Below are 21,840 nucleotides of genomic sequence, written 5' to 3' on the forward strand. Positions count from 1 at the left end.
TTGCATGATAATTTACTGTAATCCTGCTCCTTATGTCCCTAGTTACACTGTTATGTGATGAATGTGGCACCAGATTAACATTTGTATTCGGCAGTCTTCATTACTGTTCGGTAAAGAAATAACAGTGGCATTCCATCAGAGATATGAGAGATAGAAATGTGTCCCTAACCCTAACACAAGAATACTTTCAGAAATACATTTTCTTGCCTAATAATAAGACTCAATTCTGGAATTCCGTTTCATGAATTATGAGTCACACACTCTCAGCCTGTCTTGAAACTGCATAATAAACCAAATCAACTTTTCCTCAACCTTAATATGTTGACTGATTTCTAACAGCTATGCATGGTGTGCCTCTGTACCACGGTCTGTTGGCTGTTCTTTGTCACAACAGTAGTTCTTCTCTCACACCCAACAATATCAGATAAGGTTCAGTTTGGCCTAAGATTACACACAGATATCAATCGAGCTTTAAAGCTCACTGGTGTGTTATATAGACTTGCAATTATTTGGTGTAATTACCATAAAGAAATAACAAATTCACAAATTCTGGTTGACATTTCCTCCCTTTCCCTCCCTGGAAGTCTGAAGACAGCATCAAATTGCACTTAGTTAGTGGCTAAGATTAAAAGTTTTATAGATTCTATCATATATATATATAGCATATTTTCATACAAGCCTGAAGAGTCCAATAGTTTGATTTGTCCATTAAAAATGAAGTTAAAGCCACCAGCTGGGTAGCTTACAGGGGGGATCAGGGCTTAACAGCTCTGTGAGGTAAGAAATCCACCAATTAGCACCTCTAAAACTCACTAATGAACATGTTATATCTCTTTTGTTTAATCCCTACAAAAACCGAGCAATGACACAATGGTTTTTAGAGGAGGTTATGCACACAGTTACTTCTTGAGGTTGCCAGGCAAACACCTGAGACTCCAGGAGACGTAAACTGTTCCTAACTAATTTGTGACTAAAGTCCACTGAAGGACATAGAACTAAATTGACACAAAACCTATTTTACACCAGACAATGTTTAATGAGTCAAGTCAGTTCAGAACTAATTGATAGTGATAAAGTCTTTAACACTATACAATGCCTCCAGTATTTAATGCTGACAGACCCAGACTGACTCTGCATAAGGCTGCATGAGTTTGCTTCACTCATCAGTCTTTCTGTGGTTGTTTGGCTGTAACCGCCCACCTGGCCACTGACGTATTTAAACACCTGTATGTCTGTGATTAGATTGTTGCCTGAAAAGAACAGACTTTTATTTTGTCAGTGCAAAAAAAAAAAGACAAATAAAAACACATATTGTTGTTCAAACAGCCCGGATTAGTTTCAGATGCAGTTAGCAAATATTTTCAGCTCTTTTATTGATGTTCAGCAGCAGCCAGTCTCTGTCGATATCTGCCGCTGGGATCTGCTGGTACTTTTGACAATTGGGCTTTTTTTTTTTTTTTCAGCTGTCTTTAAGGATACTAGACTTAATACTTGTCGACTTTCTTGGGCATTTTTCCATTGTCACCCTCTTGAGAGTGTGTTTCATCTTTTTTCCTGGCGGGGTGTCTCATCGTCCTCATCTTCCTCCTTGTCTCACGCTCTCTCTTTCATTCCTCCTCACAGGAAGTGCATGACCTCTCAGCTCCTTTGAGAACAGTTGCAGGCTGGTAGTGTTCTGTCATTGGACATGAAACTAAACATCTAAACTGTGCTGCGAGATTTTATTTCAGCAATTAACGAAAATATCTTGTGATCAGAATGGTCCAATCAACAGAACACTATCTCCTTCAAAGTTGGGATTCTTTGGCTACCTTCCTACTTAAGACATCATGTTTTTAAGTAGGAAGAGCTTCATGAAGACATGAAATCTGTCCCCTTGTGTGAGTTTGTGTGTCTGTCCTTCTCTGAAGTTTCCTGAGGAGACAGAGGTGGACCTGTTGTCAGTCATCATTGATGAGCCATCCCATCTTCATCATCACCATCTTCTCCATTCTCCATCCGTTATTGAGGGCCACCACTCGGCTTTCAGTGCCCCTGTCACGCCTGCTGTCTTCTCACCCATGCTTCCCTTCCAGCACGACGGCATTAGGAGTGACGACCTGTCCTCTTCCTCCTCCGAAGACTCCGAAAAGGAGGACGAGTTTGAACGCGAGAGACCACAGAGCTATCGGAGGCCTTTGTGAGTCATCTTTTTTGGGGGGCTTTTGACTACTCAAGCATTCTTGTGATGAATGTTAGATGAAAGGAAGCACCATTACGCTCGTCTTTTATAATTTATTTTTTCTATTATAAATAAAGCTTGACAATTTTCAGCAGTCACTGAACAACTCTTTCTTCTTTCTCCTCAGCCAAGCGTCTCACAGGAAGTCCTCAGGGTTTTCTGCTGTGAGTCAGCTGTTCAGCGAGCGCTGGCCAAGCACACCTGCTGGCCGCAGCTTCAGTGGCCCGGCAACCGAAAGAAACATCGACTTTGAGCTGGATGTCCGTGTGGAGATTGACAGCGGGAAGTGTGTCCTTCACCCCACCACTCAGCAACCAGAGCACGAGGACATTTCCCTCCGGAGGTACGATGAAAGGCACATTTTTCATTCTGGGAACTACAGAGAACTATAGAGAACATGTCTGACTCACGTTTCCTGTCATAAATCATTTTTGAAATGATGTCTCAAAAAAGTAAAATCAAACTCTACATTACAAAATCTGCTTGAATGATTTGCCAGATGAAACTTTATGTGGTGGCTTGTAAACAAGACGTAAAGCTTTCTATATTCAGGTAACCAAACAGAATAAGGTATAAGCAGACCTTAATATCTCTTCTCCCTGTGGGTTTTATAGGAGCTGTGAGCGCAGTCTACGGAGTCTGGACCAGGAGTCTCCCCCCAAGAAAAAGAAGCTGCAGCCCACCTACACCTCCACCACCCATCTCCTAGCTGGCAAGAAATGTCCCGCCTCCCTGCAGACCAAATCCAATGACATGGAGACCACAGTCTTCTACATTCCAGGAGTAGACGTTAAAGTCAGTGTCTCCCTCAGCATCAAAACTCCACAACTTTCTACTCAGAGCTGATTTTTTTTTGGGGTGTGTTTTTAAATTATTAATTCTTCTTTGTCTCTCCCCCAGTTGCACTACAACTCCAAGACACTGAAGACCGAGTCGCCAAACGCCTCGCGTGGATCCTCTCTCCCTCGCACTCTCTCCAAAGAGTCCAAGCTGTATGGTATGAAAGATAGCGGCCCTCCCAACCCTCCCAATGCTGTCCAAAGCAAGACTAACTCGCTCCTACCTCCCCCGCCCCCACCTATTCCATCAGGTACTGAGCATTTACCTCATTCTTTATTGCATGCCCTAGCACCTTCTGTAATCACCGATACTAGCGTGCCACGCCTCTCCGAGTTGATGATTCACACCCACACGTGGACCCACCGAATCAAATGCATGTGATTTCATCCTTTATCTTAAAGCATGAATCCAGAGGGCACCTTTGATCAAATGGGCTCATACATATTGATGTGTGCCACAGAGGAGAAGACACCAAAGATTTCATAAAACTATTGTTAATGTGGTTCCAGTTTATTTAAAGTTTAAGAAATGAAAAGTCCAGTCTATAGATGGCTTTAACTCCCATGTGTCCTTCCAGCCAAAGGTAAGGGCAGTGGAGGAGTAAAGACTGCTAAGCTGTATGCCTGGGTGGCCCTCCAGACTCTGCCAGAGGAAATGGTCATCAGCCCCTGTCTGCTGGACTTCCTGGAAAAAGCACTGGAGACCATTCCCATCACTCCAGTGGAAAGGAATGGCACAGGTTTGTTTGTTGCACCATCTGATCTTGATGCAACTTCTTGTGTGTCTAGCATTCTTGGTAACCTCTGTTTGTGTTTGTGTCCTCCCATCAGCTATGGCTTCCCAGGAGGAGGACATGGGTCAGTTTGATACGGTGGAGCAGCTAGAGGAATCCACCACCTCCCTGGTTTCCTCTTCCACATCGGCGTACTCCTCCTTCCCAGTGGATGTGGTTGTCTATGTCAGAGTCCAGGTACCGACAAGCTGACTGTAATTCTTACTGTTCACAACATTAGATAATAACGGTAACAAATATATTTATTTGCAGCTCTGAAACTGTTTTAAGTCCTGTATAATTATTATTATTATTTTTATTTTTTTCTCGTAGTCAGTTGAAGATTTCTTCTACAATTATTAGCCATTCATCCTGAGTTGTGAAGGAGTAGCTATTTTACTTGCTATTTTAACCAAATACTGTTGCTTCCCATTACTCCCTCTCAGAGAAAATACAGCAATAAAATACCATACGTCTCACGGTGACCTTATGTCAGTATGTGTTGCATTACTTTACATACATTTTCCCAAAACACTGTTTTTGACGTGTCAAAAAAAAAAAAAAAAGATGTGGGTGATCTACATCAAATGATACACACTCTCTCCAATGTATCTGGTGTGTGTGTGTTACTGCTGACATTTCACCTTGGGTGTACTCCAGAGTGCACATTTTAATGCAGGTCATTAAAATGTGAAGCTATTCAAATATAATTTAAATGTAAGCTATGGATTCCTATCTAGCTGTAAATCCATACTTTTAGACATACAGTTACACACCTTGCACTGAAGTGATAAATTCAGACTGAAATATTAGTTACCGTCTGTGTTTGCAGCCCTCTCAGATCCGCTTCAGCTGCCTGCCGATGTCCAGGGTGGAGTGTATGCTCAAACTGCCCTCTTTAGACCTGGTCTTCTCTTCTAACCGTGGAGAACTGGAGACCCCGACAGGACCACATCCCACTGATGGATCTCACCCGCCCTCCTCCACTCCACCAGGGCAACATATCCCCAAACCACCTCCCAGCAAAGGTCTGCAGAGCATGACTTGCGGAATAAAAATGCTCTAATGTGTGCAGAGATATGCGAAGAACAAAACATTTTAAGTCAAAATCTTACATCAAACACCGTGAGCATATCTATTAGCTGTCGCTCCATGCCATGTCTGGGCCCTGTGTGATTTAATGTTGCTCACAGCTTGTGCTCATGTGTTCATTACTTCGCTCTCCAGTCTTTTTTGCCAGATCAAGTTCTGCCATGCTTTTGTTTTTTTGCTATGTTATTGTGCATCTCAGGTCATATTTTTATATTTAAACTGCAGCAGTTAACTTTTATGAAAAATAACTTTTTGTCAGATTTGTTGAAACTTTCACTACATCCTGACAGTACTACACGAGACAGATAATCTGTGAAAAAAAGTAGGTTGCTCTGGCTCATCCTAATGCTCCTAAGGGCATTTTGCAAGAATCCACCACAGCTGAACAAAAACAACCAATCAGATCCAAGAAACATAGTTATTGTTGAGGTCTTCAAATATAGATGCCTCAAGCTACCAAGCCAAAATGCCGGTATAAGTTACCTGCTGTAGTTGTAAGCCAGGCATGTTTACCATAAATTGAAAACAGTTTTTTATTCATCAGATTATACTGACCATTCACTCTACAACTCTGACCAAAACAACATGTCAGTCTTGTCGTTTTTCATCAACAGTATTTCATGTTGATATTGTCCCAGTTAGTGTTTAATGACATTGTCATTGATGAACATATTTAGTCATAGATTTTGTTAACGAAATTACAGTACTTTTATTTATTTTTTTTTATTAACACTACTTTATAACGAGAAGTATTAATATCACAGTATCACATTAATATGCATGTGATGCATTAACTTTGCATTAACAGACAGTTCATTCGCAGTTCTACTCTAATTAGCCTACTCCTCTCTATGATGTAACTGTGACTTTATCATTTCAGTCTACTGATGGGTGTCAGACCTGTAAATTGTGATACAGTCCCTACTGGTGATAGTCACGTTTCAGTTAATTCATGTCTATTGTATGTGACTGCTTGTCTTACTCCCTGTGTTTTTCTGCCCTCCTTTGCCTCCTTCCAGCGTCTCCTTTGCTGGGGAGCCCTCTGGGCAGGAGCCGCCACAGCAGCAGCCAGTCCGACCTCACCGGCCCCCCCAGTACCTCCTCGGGCCTCAGCTTCACTGCTTGCATGTCTGACTTCTCCCTCTACGTCTTCCACCCCTACGGCGCCGGAAAGCAGAAATCTGCTGTCACAGGCCTGCCTCCGGGCCCAGGGCCGTTAGGTATGGAAATGGGAAAGGAAAAGCGTGTAATATTCTAATGTTCTAATAACACTGCAGTTTATAATGTTACTGCTGATAACGACTTCTTTTTAATGTGGATATAATTTCTGAAAAATAAACGTGCTAGATCTAGTGGAGATGGGGATAACCATGACTTGGTGCGCTTTGTTAATGGATGTACAGTATTATCTTATGACACTTGTTATTAATGGCCACCAAGATTGAAATGAGATTAAAGTTTAATGATAGTCATGATTATCGCTCTTTTTCCGGAAGGTACAGTCGACGAGGAGCCATCTTCAGTAACAGGAAGAAAAGACTCTCTGAGCATCAACCTGGAGTTTGTGAAGGTCAGCTTATCCAGGATGAGGCGTAGTGGAGGCCCCACCTTCATCGAAAGCTTCATTCCTGCCAAAGGTGGCAAAATGGACACCACCCTCATCAACATCTCAGGTACATCGTCAATCCCAGAAGAGGGCGTTTCTCTGTTAGACAGACAATAGATTATACTGACTGTTCTTGTTAGTCTGTTTGCTTGGAATGGTGTTTATACAAATGTATTTTCAGGTAGGGCAAGTCAGGGAATTCCCAGCATATGGGAATGTGTATTACAACACCTTTCATGTCAGTACCCAGTGCTCTCATTTTCTAGAAGCTTTTAGACCACTGTTCCACATCTGTTGATGGCAAATGTTTGTTTAAGAAGTAGAAACATCCCAGTATTTAGTTATCAGTTATTTCAGTTTTGCATATTGTCCATAAATAAATAAATATTCAATAAGAGTAAGGTTTGTAATATCAGTTACTGATGTTTGAATCTATTGCGTAGTGTTAAATGTTCACACACAGTACTGTTTTGTCCTTTTTGCGTGTTCACTTTATCTGGGACTTGAGCAGTGTTCAGTTTTGCTTAGGTCATCAGGTTATTTGAAGTGATACACAACAGTAGAACCCTTACAGTGTAAGAATGGGCCATTTTACAAGCAGTGAAAAGGATGCACAAGTATTTCTTTAGTACCCTGTAGATCTGGAGCGTATGCTTCCAATATGCTTGCACTGCTGAGCCTTTTTACAGATGTGTCTCACATCTGAACAAATATAATATTCTCCACCTCAGCTGTGTGTGACATTGGCTCGGCTTCCTTCAAGTACGACATGAGACGACTGAGTGAGATCCTGGCCTTCCCGAGAGCCTGGTATCGTCGAAGTATCGCCAGGCGCCTCTTCCTGGGAGACCAGACAATCAACCTGCCAGGTGACTTGTTGGCCGCTCAGTGTCTTTGGTTTTTGTTAGGGTTGGTTTGTTGAGTGCTGTCAGCTTTTATCTGGCATCTCACACAATGAACAGAGATTTACTAAGCTTCTGACAGTGTTTCTCCTAAGATTGCTTTTTGTACTTTCCCAGATTTCCAGTCTGACAACAATTGCTTACGCTCAACATGGCTTTCAAGTAAAATGAGTAATATAGACAAAAGTATAAAAGAAAAAGTTTTTACTGAATGCAGAAATATGCAAGGAAATTCATGATTTTTCGTCTATCTGCTCGTCTCTGTGGGTTTAGCTTGTGTTCATTTTTAATATCCCATCTCACTGACCTTCCTTCAGCCAACATTTCTCTGCCACTGCTCCATGTTGACATTTCAAAGGCTGTTCTTTACTTACATCTCTCAACCTTTACCTTCCATCAGCCTCTGGCCCTGCCACCCCCGACTCAGCTGAAAACGTCACCCAACATCTGTCCCCCGAGTCCAGCCGGAAAGCCTACTGGAGGACCTGGGACGGCAGCACTGGGACGCAGCACATGCCCCAGTCCCCCAACGTCTTTTCAGAGCACTCCGCTGGAAGCAACATGTCCCCGGGTGGCCTGGGTCACCTCAAATCCCCCGCACCCGGACGCACCAGGAGCGTGTCTGATTCCTCTGCTCCGAGAAGAGGTAATTACAAACCATTTACAGATGGGTCTCAAGCCAAAATATTCCTCCTTGTTACCAAAACACAGACTGATGTAAAAAGTCCTTGTGCTGTGGATAAAATAATATTTGATAAATAATATTTACAATAAATGCAATTGGAAAATTAGTAAATGCAATGAGGATGTATACAAGATGCTCATAATTTGTCCCTGACTGCCTTCTACCTAATGTTTGTTCATTCTCGTCCAGATTCGGTGACAAAAACATCCACTCCTTCCTTCAGTAAGAATGGTAAGGCAGCAGGTCAGCAGGGGGCGCCATGGGAGACGCTGGTGGTGTTCGCCATCAACTTGAAACAGCTCACCGTCCAAATGAACATGAGCAATGTCATGGGAAACAACACGTGAGTGGTCGTAGATTGCACATCTGCATGTTTAAATGTTGATACTTTAATACCCAACACATCAGAAATGTAACAGATTCATTTTAAACTAACAGAAATACGCTTATTGGCTTTCTTGCTGAGAAGTAGATGAGAAGACTGAAACCACTCTCATGTCTGTACGCTATGAAGCTACAGCCAGAAACCTGTTAGCTTAGCTTAGCATGAAGATTGGAAACAGGGAAACCGCTAGCCTTCCTCTGTCCAAAGGAAACAAATTCACATCCCAGCAGGTTTGTGCACGGATGAGACAAAAGAGATGTAGCGTGTTGATTAGTGAGCTTTACAGGAGCAGGTAGTCGCTAAGCTAATGGCCTGCTGGCTGTTACTTCATATTTGCTGTACAGATAATGGAATGATATTGATCTTCTCATCTAACTCTCTGCAAGAAAGAAAATGAGCTAACATTGGTAAATTATTCTATCAGGTACTGATGGTATTGTAATTATTTTATTGTAAATGTATTATATTTGAATATATTGCATACCATTTTAATGCAAAATAAGCTAGCATTTCAAGATAAGAAATATTCTTACATTATTAACAGTTTATTCCAAATGTTTGAAAACAGATATTCAGTACCCTCTGAGCAAAAATCTAACAACTGATGCAACAGTTAATAAATATTTTTATATAAACAGTCATTAGTAAAAATTTCCCCCCTCTGGTCTTGTATTGATAAATCCTCTGAGTGTTGCTTGATGAAAATGAAATGTGGAAGTAAAAACTATGAGGGATCACCCATGAAATCTGTGAATGATAAAAACAGTTGCTAGTTTTAGTGAATCGACTCCTGCTGTTGAAGTCATGTTGGACAAAGACTACGTAGTCCCATTTTATAAAACCCACTTTGGAAAACGCTGTTTTAGTGTGAAAGAATCTATGGAGGAAGTAAAGATGAAGATACGCACTGAAGCTAAGAATCTTATCGACTAAGCTGGACATTGTACTTGCACTTTCATCTCCTGCTATACACCCATTCAACATCACTCCTATGTGCTCAATGCATCTCTTATACAGTGTTGTATTTTACTGGTCACCGGTGGATGCAGTCGTTAGAACTTTCACCTCTACAGTTCAGGCAGAATTGCAGAAAGTCCTGCTGAATCAGTGACAAAACACAACACCCACGTAACTAAGGCAGTACTATTTTATGAGCTCTGCGTCATCATAAAGTAAAAAACATCTTCTACTCTGGCAATGTTTGGGCTCTGTAAGTAACACATGCATCTTCTGTCTCTTCCTTACCAAGTCAGGACGCCTCTCTAGCTAGTGATTGAATTATTTAGGACTTCAAAATATTATTCCCTCATAAAAACATTTATGCGTAGGTGTGGTCTTTGTTGAAAGCAAGAATTGTATAAAAATAAAAGCTTAACCACAAGGCTGTACTTATATAAGCAAATGGCTTAAATAATTAATTGTTAAATTGGCATGTTGAGATAATATTATACTTAGCTAAGGTACATAATGACCACGTCAATCAGACTTTGTACTCAACTGGTCTTTTCCTTTTCAGTCACCTGTGTTTATTCCTGGGGAAGTTGTTGCAACGAGAGTCATTTATCTTTCATAGAGAGTTCTTCTACATTATTCAGCAGCGTTTCAGGAGTGCTCACAGTTGTGTTTGCCCCTGCAGCTGGACGACCAGCGGGCTGAAGAGTCAGGGCCGACTGTCTGTGGGCAGCAACCGGGACCGGGAGATCAGCATGTCTGTGGGCCTCGGCCGCTCCAAGCTCGACTCCAAAGGCGGGGTGGTGGGTGGCAATATAGACGTGAACACCCTGGAGATGGTCTGTAAGTAAACAAAGCATCAACTTCTCAGACATCTGGTGTTTTTTCCGCAACTCATTAGCAGCTCTTGTTCTAGCAGAGTGTAAACTGTGGATATGGACCTGAGCCAGAGTTCAGTGCAGAGTTCCCACACAACACTGGGAGCGGTGCAGTGATAGAATACAGACTCTAAAGCACTTTCACATTTTACTCAAACTTTTATAATTAATAAGCTAATATGGGACATATTGACATTCCACATTTGTAGCAGTGTGTATTTCTTTAGACCTGGGGATGAGTATTCATGGTACTTTATTTCTCCTGCTGCTGCTCTGCATGCATATAGCATAGAATGTAGCAGATTGCAGTCTGTGCACTACTCTTCAGTTTAAAAAAAATTATAATTTGAATGTTTGCCCAAGAATAATATTTGTTGATCCTGATGTGAGCTAAACATTTATGTTTGTTTTTTAATAAATTAATAAAAATTAATTTTGAATTGATGGATTTTTATATGAGTCTCTTCTTTTTTCATACTGATTTGCTTATGCAGCCCCCTGTCTACCAATGTGGAAATCATGGTGTAATTTTAATGTTTTGTTTCTTTAAATTTAATATTTAAAAAATGTACAAAATGTTTACATTTCTTTTGTTTATTCTTAATGTGACATCGTCTCAATCTTTGGCAAAAGAAATATTTAAAAGCTGTATGTTTTGGTCCTAAGAGTAAGAGTAATCCTATTTGCTAACCAATTACTGTCTTTTTTTAGCCCACATCTCCGAACACCCCAACCAGCAACCCAGCCATAAAATCCAGATCACAATGGGGTCGACAGAGGCACGCGTTGACTACATGGGCTCCAGCATCCTGATGGGAGTTTTCAGCAACGCTGACCTGCAGCTGCAGGACGAATGGAAGGTCAACCTGTGCACCGTTGACACCAGCCTATCGGAGAAAAGGTGTGAAAAGATGTCAGCAGAAGCTTATCATGCACACACAGCATCTCTGCCGGTGTAACAGAATGATGATACCGATATAATATTTACTGTGTGGTTATTCCACATGCAGTGACGTTTAATGTATGATATTTCAGTTTTTCTACAATCTTAACCGTCTTAACCTTCCATCTCCCTGTTTCTCACCCTTTTCCCTCCCCATCTTCTTTCCCTCTGTCCTTCCAGTGAGATCTTCGTCCATGGAGACTTGCAGTGGGATATTTTCCAGGTGATCATTTCACGCTCCACCACGCCAGACCTCATCAAGATTGGAATGAAACTGCAGGAGTTTTTCACTCAACAATTTGACACCAGCAAGCGGGCCCTTTCCACCTGGGGCCCTGGACCCTACATACCCCCCAAAACCCCTGTCATCAACACTGAGAAAGGAGCTGCAGAGCTTTGTAAGCACGCCTTCTTCTATATTGCTGCTATGTGAAATATTTATCGCAGACTGTGGCATAATAAGGTATGCACAGCAAGTGTCTCAGGCAGCTACGCTGGTTATAGAAAATGAAATGATTTGTAATTCTAATAAGCTTAATTTGTAAAGCACTTTCTCAAATAGTTGACAAGGTGGTTCAACCACTGAATATAATCAAACATCCTCTGGAGATCATTAAAAACAAAGAAAAAGCACAAGCAGAATACATTTAAAAAGATTGGAGGCTATGTAAGGATAAAAATGACATATTACACAAAAACACCAGCATCAAGCCTCATGTTCTGGTCAGAATCGATTTGTCTGCCTACCCCCAGCCCCCATCCTCACCTCTCATTTGTGTCCCCTAACCGCCTTTCCCACACAGACATGGATGCAGCCCATCACCGGCACTGGCCCGGGGTGCTGAAGGTAATCGCAGGCTGCCACATCTCCCTCTTCCAGATGCCTCTGCCTGAGGACGCCGTGCAGCTGGGCGGTTCAATGAGCCTCCATGGCAATCACATGACGCTGGCCTGCTTCCACGGGCCCAACTTCCGCTCCAAGTCGTGGGCTCTGTTCCACCTGGAAGAGCCCAACATCGCCTTCTGGACTGAGGCACAGAAGATCTGGGAGGACGGTGAGACAGACCGTTCATTTCAGGGACTTCAATAGTATAAATGGAGTTGAAAAATAATGACATAATCTGAAGTAAAAATATTTCTTAATAGTCCAATTGTGTGAAATTTCACAGCAGCCACTTTGACAGGACATAGTAGGGTAAACACAGGTGTTACCAAAAGGCTCTATTCCATTTAGTGTAGCAGAGCTTTACCACTGAGCCAACATGCACAATAGCAGCATCCTGATTGTTTGACCTGAATGGAACCTTAATTTGTCTCATTGTGTTTACCCTACTATTTCATGTGTTTCATTCTGCTGTAAAAAAGGTCTATTAGTTTACATATTTGAATTTATACACTTGGGTGTGGCGCTATAATCCCGTTTTGATAACTAACTTTGGTTTCTGCCACACGCAGGCTCCAAAGATGATTCTACCTACATTGTTCAGACACTGGATTTCCACCTTGGTCATAACACCATGGTGACCAAACCCTGCGGTGCCCTCGAGAGCCCCATGGCCACTATAACCAAAATAACCCGCCGGCGGCATGAAAACCCCCCACATGGAGTCGCTACAGTCAAAGAATGGTTCAACTACGTCACTGCCATGAGGAATGAAGGTAACCATTTATCATTCTCTTTCATTTTTTTTATCATTTAAAACCAGTTCTTTTGTCGAGATATCGATCCTGCATCACAGATGAACAAAGACCCACATAACTGAACAGACAGGTCACCAGGGGCAATACAACACAGCTCAAATGTTATTGGTACAGCAGTTAGCTTTGTGTTAAGGGTTACTTGCCATCACTCCCATAGTCCCAGGGAGAGAGAGAGGCGTACAAAGACAACACCAACGCAGCATCAAGTACAGATCCCTTCCTGTCCATATGCTCAGAGGGAATTAAAATGACTGCTGTCTTATGACGCGCATACTGCAAATACACATACAAACCCAGTATGAACCAAAGAACAAATACATCACAGGAATAAGGTTATGAAGGAATTATGCACGTAATGATACTAGTAGGCCACAACCAAAAGGAAGGAGAGGAAAAAGAGGAAGTAAAATTAAAAAGAGGGGGATTTCACATTTCTTCGCTTTCTATAAAGTATCTGTATTTATGTGCATACTCCATTTACACCATTACTTGTGGAATGTATTGATACAAAGCCTTAGAGAAAAGGTCAGTTTCTCTTTTTATACATTTCTTTTATTATTGCGATCCACTCTCCTTTTGTTGGTGGGTCCTTATCTAACCAGTTCTTAGTTATTTCCTTTTTCAGTTGGATTATTATCTAAATATATGCTGCCAAAACTATAATCCATCTCAAAACCCATTATTGATTTTATTTCTGTTACTATCTCTAGCCAATAGGATTGGATTACTGGACAATTCAAAAATATGTGAAAGTGTTCAGCCATTGAATTGTTACATCATCTCCAGCCAGAATCCACTCTCCCATTCTGTAAACATTTCTTTAAAAAAAAAAAAAAAACTGATAATGTTCTTCCATGAAAATGATCTCCACTGGCCAGATCCGGAGGTGGTGGATTGTATTTTACATATATTTAGCCAATATTCCTGTTTGCTCCCTTCCCCCATTCTGCTTTACCATATAAAGTAGAGTGGTTCTTATATTCCTGATGCATGTTTCTTGTGGCGGTTATATGCATCAATAAAAACATGGAGACTCAGTGCGGTTTCCTCATTCATTTTAATATTTCTATCAAAGTGATTCCTTTGCTGTAAGGATCACACATTTATGTAAATGAGGTAGAAGAAATATTGCAAACACCTCTCAGCATAACGCAGTACAGCTCAACAGCACAATTCAATCAACACCTCTCCAAGATAGCATCAACAACATCTGAACATTAAAACCTTCATGAAGTTAGAATTTATTGCAGACTCTGTGAATTAGTCTGCATTCGTTTTTAGCTGCGTGTCGCTAATAAAGTGGCAGCTAAGTGTAAATGGTTGCTTCATTTTAGTATTTTCTCAAACTTTTCTCAGCTTCACACAGCTCTGACTAAAAGAAGACAGAAGAGCTACTTTCTGTCTGCCTTCCCTTTCAGCTGCTGCTTCTTATCTGAAATGTAAAATAGGTGCAGATAGTATTAAAAAAAAAAAAGAGAAGAAGAAGTGTGAACATGACCTTCAACTCAACACTTCTCACGGGTCTTATCTCCTGTTTCAGAGTTGAACCTACTCAGGAACGTGGAAGCCAACAACCAAGAGAGCGGAGTGGCCGCCAAAAGCTCAAGTCTGCTGAGCAGCTTCCGCAGCTCCTCCAGCTACAACCATGAAACTGAGACCATCTTTGCTCTTCCCAGAATGCAGCTGGACTTCAAGTCCATCCATGTACAAGATCCTGATGAACCTTCTCTAACGGGTAGGTCTGGATAAGCAAAGTTAGCAGCACATAAAGACAATAACAGGTTTATTCTCTGACTTCTGCTTCACTGCACAGTAATATTTCACCTGTTCATCAGTCTGGTAGTGAGTACCAATATTACATATTTACTGTATACACGTAACTGCAAACTCACAGAATATGACGTTATGGGTGGAAAATATGACACCGTCGTGATTGGTGTTGATCTGAAGAGTTTTTCATTTTGGAGAGGGAGGGGTGTCCGCACTAGAGCCCGACCAGGAACAATTCCCAGCTTGCTGATATGGCAGTGCAGCATTTACAGTGAATGTTTATGCTGGAATGAAAATAGACTTTTTCTATGTGGCTTCTGCACCAATATGACGATGAAAAGGTACTCGGAAGGCTGCTTAGTGCAGAATATTTAGGGGAAATATTCTTTAACATGTTAAATAATTCAACATGTACATTCATTCTAGAAATGGGTTAAGACAATATAAAATCAATAAAAATTAAATAAATGATTAAAGATCAGATCTTTAGGAAAAACAATTCTGCATTATATACCAGAAAACAACAAACTGTGATTGGCCAGTATTGGCCGATATACAGCTGGCCAACAGTATTACTCTGCCTGGGCAGATACATAGTATTTAGAGGTTAACCAGGGAACTCTCCAATCATGTGTGTGAAATGCATCAATTTTCATCCGTTTTTTATTTTGAAGTGCCCATTGTGAGTCCTAAACTGGTGGAGTACTCTTTTAGTGTAATTAATTTGTTTTTTTTTTTTTTTTGTTCCAGACTCCAATAGCAAACCCAAAGTGGAGTGCAGCGTGGTGACAGAATTCACAGACCACATCTGTGTCACCATGGACGCTGAGCTCATCATGTTTCTTCATGACCTGGTGTCTGCCTACCTGAAGGAGAAGGAGAAAGGTTTTTATCTTTACAAGAATGCATCCCTTAACCCTTTCAGTCCGTCAGTCAGTCAGTCCGTCAGTCAGTCTGTCAGTCAGTCAGGGAGAAAATAAACAATGTTTAGTCATTTCAGCTGTTCTAAACCGGGCTTTGTACAGCACGTCAAGGAAATGACTTATCAAACTATCCAAGGAGAAATAACGAGATGAACCACATCTGTCTGCCTCTCTACCCGCGGAGCTGTTTGTATGCTGTCGGACACATTTTGTAGAGCAGCATGAAGCGCAGGAAGCTGAGTGTTATTTTCACACACAGCGGGGAGGTCAGAGAGCCCAATGCAGGCAGCATTTTAATGGGTTTCCTATTGTCAGAAAGGAACAAATTAGCACTCTTTATTCCGGCAACCTCGCATTCTTCATGACAATTAAAATAGTGCCACGACTTTGTTCTGTTGACTCTGCAGCTGAATAGAGAGAGAAAAGAGGCGAGCGGTGAAGATTTTCATCAGGGTTTGATTAATCCTGATTAATTAAAGTAGGACAGATGGGTATTTGAATGTGAATAGAGTCTAGATGTATACTCTCAAGGTGCTTGCAGGGATATTAATGAATGTTTATTGTGTTCTACTTCTGGATGTTTGTTGCTAAAGAAATGTGTTTGCCATGTTAAAAAGAGAACATCAGGGGCAGTGGAGCGTGCAGAGCGACAACCTCATTGCCTCTCTTTCTCCTGCGCCCTCAGCCCTTTTCGCCCCGCGGATGTTCGCCACTCGGCCGGGCCAGAAGAGCCCCACGGCCCTGCACGACGAAAGCTCCACGGACAAGGACAAGGACGACGGCATCAACTACACCACGGTGGACTGGAGGGAGTTCATGTGCAACACCTGGCACTTGGAGCCGACTCTCAGGTCAGCTCTGCTCCACCGCACCACAGACATTTTGGAGTGTTTTCAGACGCACACCCTTTCATGTGACGGAGTCTAATTGAGTCACATTGCTCATTCATGAATAATGCTCATTGGCAACCGACAGAGGAGAAAATAGAGAAGGGCATTTGTGACACTGTAGGAATCTATGACCTTGTGGCCACACCAGATTTCTAAAGTGACGCACGGACCAAACATGCAAATCCATTTATAGAAGGCTGTCATGCATCATCATTCAGAAAAGAAATACAAGTCATACAAACTAAATAAAAAATAAAAAAATGGATTTATAGTCCTTTAAAAGTAGTAATACCCCAATGTGACATCTCAGTAAAATATACTTTATGTTAAAGTACTGACTTTGTACAAAAATTGCTCATGTTAGGTTATATCATCTATTCAGTGTCATTGAATTATTATTAGTAATGCATTAATGTGTAAGCAGCATTTTATGTTGCAGCTGGTTGAGCTGGAGCTAATTTACTGTAGATAGATGGATCTACTATCGATGCATTGTGTTCTGTAAGCTTATCATAGATTTTGTATATAATAACTTAATTTCAAAATTGTACAAAGTACAATACTTGAGTAATTGTACTGAGTTACATTCTACTACAGTTAGTGAGGACATTTGGACTGAAATAGTTTCTGTATTTTAAAACACTCCTGTTCTCAATCTGAGTCGAGATAAATTCCCCAGTAATTAGCCTATAGTGTCTGCAAAGCCTTTAGCATCCATTAAAGTCAACATTCCCTCTCTCCTCAGGCTCATCTCCTGGACAGGACGTAAGATCGACCCAGTGGGCGTGGACTACATCTTGCAAAAGCTGGGTTTCCACCACGCCAGGACTACGATTCCCAAGTGGCTGCAGAGGGGCGTGATGGACCCTCTGGACAAGGTGTTGTCAGTGCTCATCAAGAAGCTGGGCACCGCCCTGCAGGACGAGAAGGATAAGAAAGGCAGAGACAAAGAGGAACACTGAGGAACACTCATACCACTGTAATCAAAGCTGTGCAGTATTTCTCGACAGGTCACGAACACTGGATTACTGTATTACAATGGCCACTACTGTACAAGATTCTTGTCAAACATACACATCTTACCTGTGAAATTCAGCATAGTTGTTTACTGTGGTACATGCCACTCGCGGCTCTGACTGAAGCATTTTGCACCAATGTTATTCTCTGTATATTTTGAACAAAGTAGCAAATGTTAGTATTATTTGACTGCTTTAATGGTAAAACCCTGCCTCTTTTACCTGTTGTAAATGACCTTACTGAAATCGCTTGAAAGTTTATTTTAAGGCTTAACAATATTTCATGAGAAATGATTTCTTAAACCATTGCCTTTTCTTTGTTTCCCATGGAACACATGGTAGATATGCTTTATGTATTTTATAGCGTAGTTTTAAGATATTTAAGAACAGTTCAGTGACAGTGTTCTTGATTTATTTTATTTTTCGATGTGAACAAATAAATACGGGGAGGTTACGGCACATCATCCACTCAGCCATGAGGATGACATGAACTTGTAATTATAATTTGAAACGAGATCACTATTTATGGGTATGTGAAATGCAAAGTCTATACCATGTATTAGCTTGGTGTGTCAAGCTTATTTTTGTCTTTTTTTAATCCATACAGTAGAACCAGTGTATATAATTAAATTTCTTAAATGTGTTGATTTCATAACTTAATAAAAATATTGCCATTCAATTTTAGATCAAGTCCAGGTCTATTATTATAATCACTTGGTTAAAATAAACACTTTGAACAGACATCATTTTAACTTTTTAGAAATTGCTTAAAATTTCCATTAAAGATGCACTCGATTGAATAACCATAATGATGTCATAGTGATGTCATTAGGGTCTTCTTGGCTTTGGCTTGGATAAAGTGTATAACAGAACCAGAAATCCAGCGTTATAAACTGGGGAGAGTTTGTAAGATGTGAGTAGGCAGGGAGGGTCCAAAAACGTTAGTCCTATATACTGTCAGTGGTTTAGTCTCTGTAGGGGGCGCTCTGTTTTTGTCTAAAAGCCATTGTGGCTTTTACTGCTCAATTTTTCAAACCGTGAAATGCATCACTTTGTGTGGCAAAGGATTTTCCCCAGGAAATAGCTGTCAGACAGGTGTTTAGAACTTCAAATGAAACTTTAATGAACTGGGAATGGGTTATGTTTTTGAAAGTGTCTCATATTGGTTGAATCAAAGCTTTTAATGGCATCAGCAGTAATGCATTTTCTTTCTCCAGGCACTGATTTCTTTCTGTCTTGGGTTTTTAGGTCAATTAGTGCATATGTAACTCTGCAAGATTCCCTCAGTCATTCATAACAACTTCTACTTTCCTCCAATGTTTGTCAGAATACCTCCCCACCACCTCGCCCCCCTATCCATAAAAAGCCTGCTATGCTCACCGTAGGGTTTTGTTAATACAGTACTCTGACTGTACGACTCCCCCCACCAGCTCTAATCTCCTCCACTGTGATATCCCTGCTCACCACGAGCCATGTTCTACTTTTGGTTCCATGCCACGGTTTTGCATTTTTGATGGTGCGTTGGCGGGTGAAAGGGAGCGCGGTGGCACTGTGGAGAGGAAGAGAACTGCGGGCTTCCTCTGTGATGTCTGCTGTGAGATTACGGCGGTGTCACCTGAGGAAACCCAGACAGCTCAGTGTGAGAGCACTCGCAGCCTTTGCTCTTGCTTGCCTGGGCTGGACACTATTTCCTTTGAAGTGATTTCTATTTTACATCACTGCACTGTATTTCTTTTCTTTCTTTCACTTCACAGAGCTACAGTATATACATATTAACGTGAAAGCCAAGTGAGTGACCAGTAGATGGAGTCAAAAGCCAGTTGGCCCACAATCTGAAGCTGAACTCCTCCTTAATGATAACATCAGCAGCTCCCTACAATACACTGTCCTGCTACTGAATTATAAAATAGAAAACATTAAAAAGTCATGGTATGGCCAGAGATGTTGGATAGCTTAAATCTCCTGCCTCTGCCCTTCCTGGCCGGGGATCAAACGCTGCTTGGACAGTCTCCACTGAGCTCTGGGCTGCCCAGGCAAGGAAAACTGACATAAGGCAGTAAGTGACCAGCATATGATACTAACAGTCTTCCTTAGTGGATGTACAGAGTGTAAAACATAATAAAAAGGTAATTATAAAGTGGGAGAAGTGGAGTTAAGAAAGTGTGCAAGGGCATGCTGGGAAATGTTTGAATACTTTATCTGCAGAATACAGAAATTTTCAACATAAAGGGTTTTAAGCTTTGAAGGGAACCAGATACTAGTTGAGCTTTTGACAGTTTCCTACATGCAGTTTTAGGAAAATACATGCTCTCTTTCCAGAATGAAAGTCTTCGTTTGCAGGGAGCCGGCAGCGTCGGGAAACCAAACAGGATATCATTAGGAATGTTTTAAACCTGGTGACCTTTACACAATAAAATGTGCCCAAATGACACACAAAAAAAAAACAACCTTTATTGACCTGTTAATAGCATAGTCCAATATTTTGAGTCGCTTATTCTATTACGGAGAGCTGGACGAGGAAGAACAATACCACTCTCATATCCGTCCATTAAATACGAAGCCACAGCCAGGCTACGGTTAGCTTAGCTTAGCATAAAGACTGCTTAGAGACAGATAGCCTGGCTCTATGCAAAGTTTCAAAATCGGTCAAAATCAACTAAATTGGATTTGAGTTTGAGGAGAACATTAATACCACTTTAATGTTTGTATGTTAAATATTATGTTACAGTCAGGAAAGGTAAGCTTAGCTCAGTATAAAGACTGGAAATTGAATTAATAAAGCCTTTGGTTAGTGCTTTGACTCTTACGAAGGTTATCTTACTATAAAGTGGAGCCGACTTTACTCCTTTATCCTGATTTACAGAAATACACCTACATATAGAAGGGCAAGTGATGTCCTCGTCAATTGTTGTCTATTTAATCTATAATAGCCTACATAGGAACATGTTTCGAAAAGAGTCCAATCAGCCCATAATACACCTACTCCAGCACCGGTCTTCAGTTATCCTATTCTAACTATTATCTTCACAAACCTAATGATTTCTTTACTTTCATTGCAGAAAATTGCTTTTCAGGGGCGAATATTTTTCAAATTATCCCCCACTCACCCGCTTATTGAAGTCCTCATTTGCCTAATGATGGATGAAAAAGAGCAAAGACATGCTACCTTTAAGAATGTTTGAGACCTCTTCAAAGCTGTCTTCTGAGCCTTGCCCTACAGAACAAATGTGCCCATGTGGGACAATAAAGACTGAACTGCATTAAATTGAATACCGCAGAGCACCATCGTGATGTACAGCAACTAAACTGCCTTAATACAAATGAGCAGATTGAGATTTGAACGACTTTTTGATTGAGTTTCTAATTGCTTGTTCCACTTCATCAGCTTTACCTTGATTTAATAATTTGGTGTAACAATATGGCTGAAGGGGGTTGAAAGGAGAAGCTGGTTAGTATAATAGTCTGAATGTTCAGTTAGTAATTCTGTGCTTGAGCTATGGAATGCTGCCACACAGAATAGATTAGAGTCCACTTGATGGTGACCTCCCTGACCGCCGGTTGTTTGAACATCCTCGCTATGAACATCTGCCGTGGCTACTGAAGCTCTCTTATGTATTCTAGCTTGAACATGGTGCTTCTGTACTAACGCCAAGGTAACAAGTTCAATCTCCTTGTGGACCAACTAGCCAGCCGTTTGAAGGCTGTTACATCCAATGTCAGTCTTTTCTCAGGGAGTGCAGTTAAATTTCTTTCAGCTATGTCTGTGACTGCATAGTAATCTGTGTAGTTAAAGCTGCACTGATAAATATTTCCTATATTAACAATAAATCAAATGTGTAATGTGAAAAGTGTCGATTGAACTGAACCGAATCCAGAGGATTATCACCCATCTCTGACGTTCCATTCAACTCAACTAAGCTCTTTCAGCTCTTTGTTTTTTACGGACCACAAACTTAATGTTTTTTTGACACTTGGGGGAAGTGCACATGGAACGAGAATTCAACACTTACATGTTGTCACTTAAGAGTCATCTCTATTGCGTCCATCGTGTGCAAAGGGTCGCTTCCAAAAAGCGTGGAAGGTATCAACACCAACAAAAGGAATTCCCATTGCATTTTACATCTCCGTAGCGTGGAGAAGGCAGGGGTCCGGAGATAAACAGAGCTAGAAGAAGAGTGAATATTGGACTTCTATTCATCAGGTGACCAGAAACATGGCTCCAGATGAATAAAGCTTTGATAACAAATTCTCCACATTGTCATAAA

At 41.1% G+C, this 21,840-nt stretch overlaps 1 protein-coding gene across 1 annotated transcript in view; it reads left to right on the forward strand.

Annotated features, from left to right (window-relative positions):
- kiaa1109 (KIAA1109 ortholog) overlaps nucleotides 1-18,259 on the forward strand; it is a 69,376-nt gene extending 51,117 nt beyond the window's left edge. Inside the window, exons 70-90 of the mRNA XM_051390282.1 lie at nucleotides 1,911-2,179; nucleotides 2,349-2,564; nucleotides 2,836-3,016; nucleotides 3,122-3,311; nucleotides 3,639-3,800; nucleotides 3,892-4,031; nucleotides 4,666-4,861; nucleotides 5,945-6,145; nucleotides 6,422-6,593; nucleotides 7,258-7,400; nucleotides 7,834-8,079; nucleotides 8,308-8,461; nucleotides 10,140-10,297; nucleotides 11,044-11,233; nucleotides 11,456-11,673; nucleotides 12,079-12,330; nucleotides 12,731-12,934; nucleotides 14,517-14,711; nucleotides 15,497-15,631; nucleotides 16,355-16,520; nucleotides 17,305-18,259. Coding sequence (XP_051246242.1) covers nucleotides 1,911-2,179; nucleotides 2,349-2,564; nucleotides 2,836-3,016; nucleotides 3,122-3,311; nucleotides 3,639-3,800; nucleotides 3,892-4,031; nucleotides 4,666-4,861; nucleotides 5,945-6,145; nucleotides 6,422-6,593; nucleotides 7,258-7,400; nucleotides 7,834-8,079; nucleotides 8,308-8,461; nucleotides 10,140-10,297; nucleotides 11,044-11,233; nucleotides 11,456-11,673; nucleotides 12,079-12,330; nucleotides 12,731-12,934; nucleotides 14,517-14,711; nucleotides 15,497-15,631; nucleotides 16,355-16,520; nucleotides 17,305-17,521 — 4,005 coding nt within the window. The 3' untranslated portion in view covers nucleotides 17,522-18,259. The remainder of the gene's footprint in view (nucleotides 1-1,910; nucleotides 2,180-2,348; nucleotides 2,565-2,835; nucleotides 3,017-3,121; nucleotides 3,312-3,638; nucleotides 3,801-3,891; nucleotides 4,032-4,665; nucleotides 4,862-5,944; nucleotides 6,146-6,421; nucleotides 6,594-7,257; nucleotides 7,401-7,833; nucleotides 8,080-8,307; nucleotides 8,462-10,139; nucleotides 10,298-11,043; nucleotides 11,234-11,455; nucleotides 11,674-12,078; nucleotides 12,331-12,730; nucleotides 12,935-14,516; nucleotides 14,712-15,496; nucleotides 15,632-16,354; nucleotides 16,521-17,304) is intronic.
- Nucleotides 18,260-21,840: the final 3,581 nt, after the last annotated feature.

This window comes from Dicentrarchus labrax, unplaced genomic scaffold, assembly GCF_905237075.1.
Source record: "Dicentrarchus labrax unplaced genomic scaffold, dlabrax2021, whole genome shotgun sequence".
NCBI classification, from domain to species: Eukaryota; Metazoa; Chordata; class Actinopteri; family Moronidae; genus Dicentrarchus; species Dicentrarchus labrax.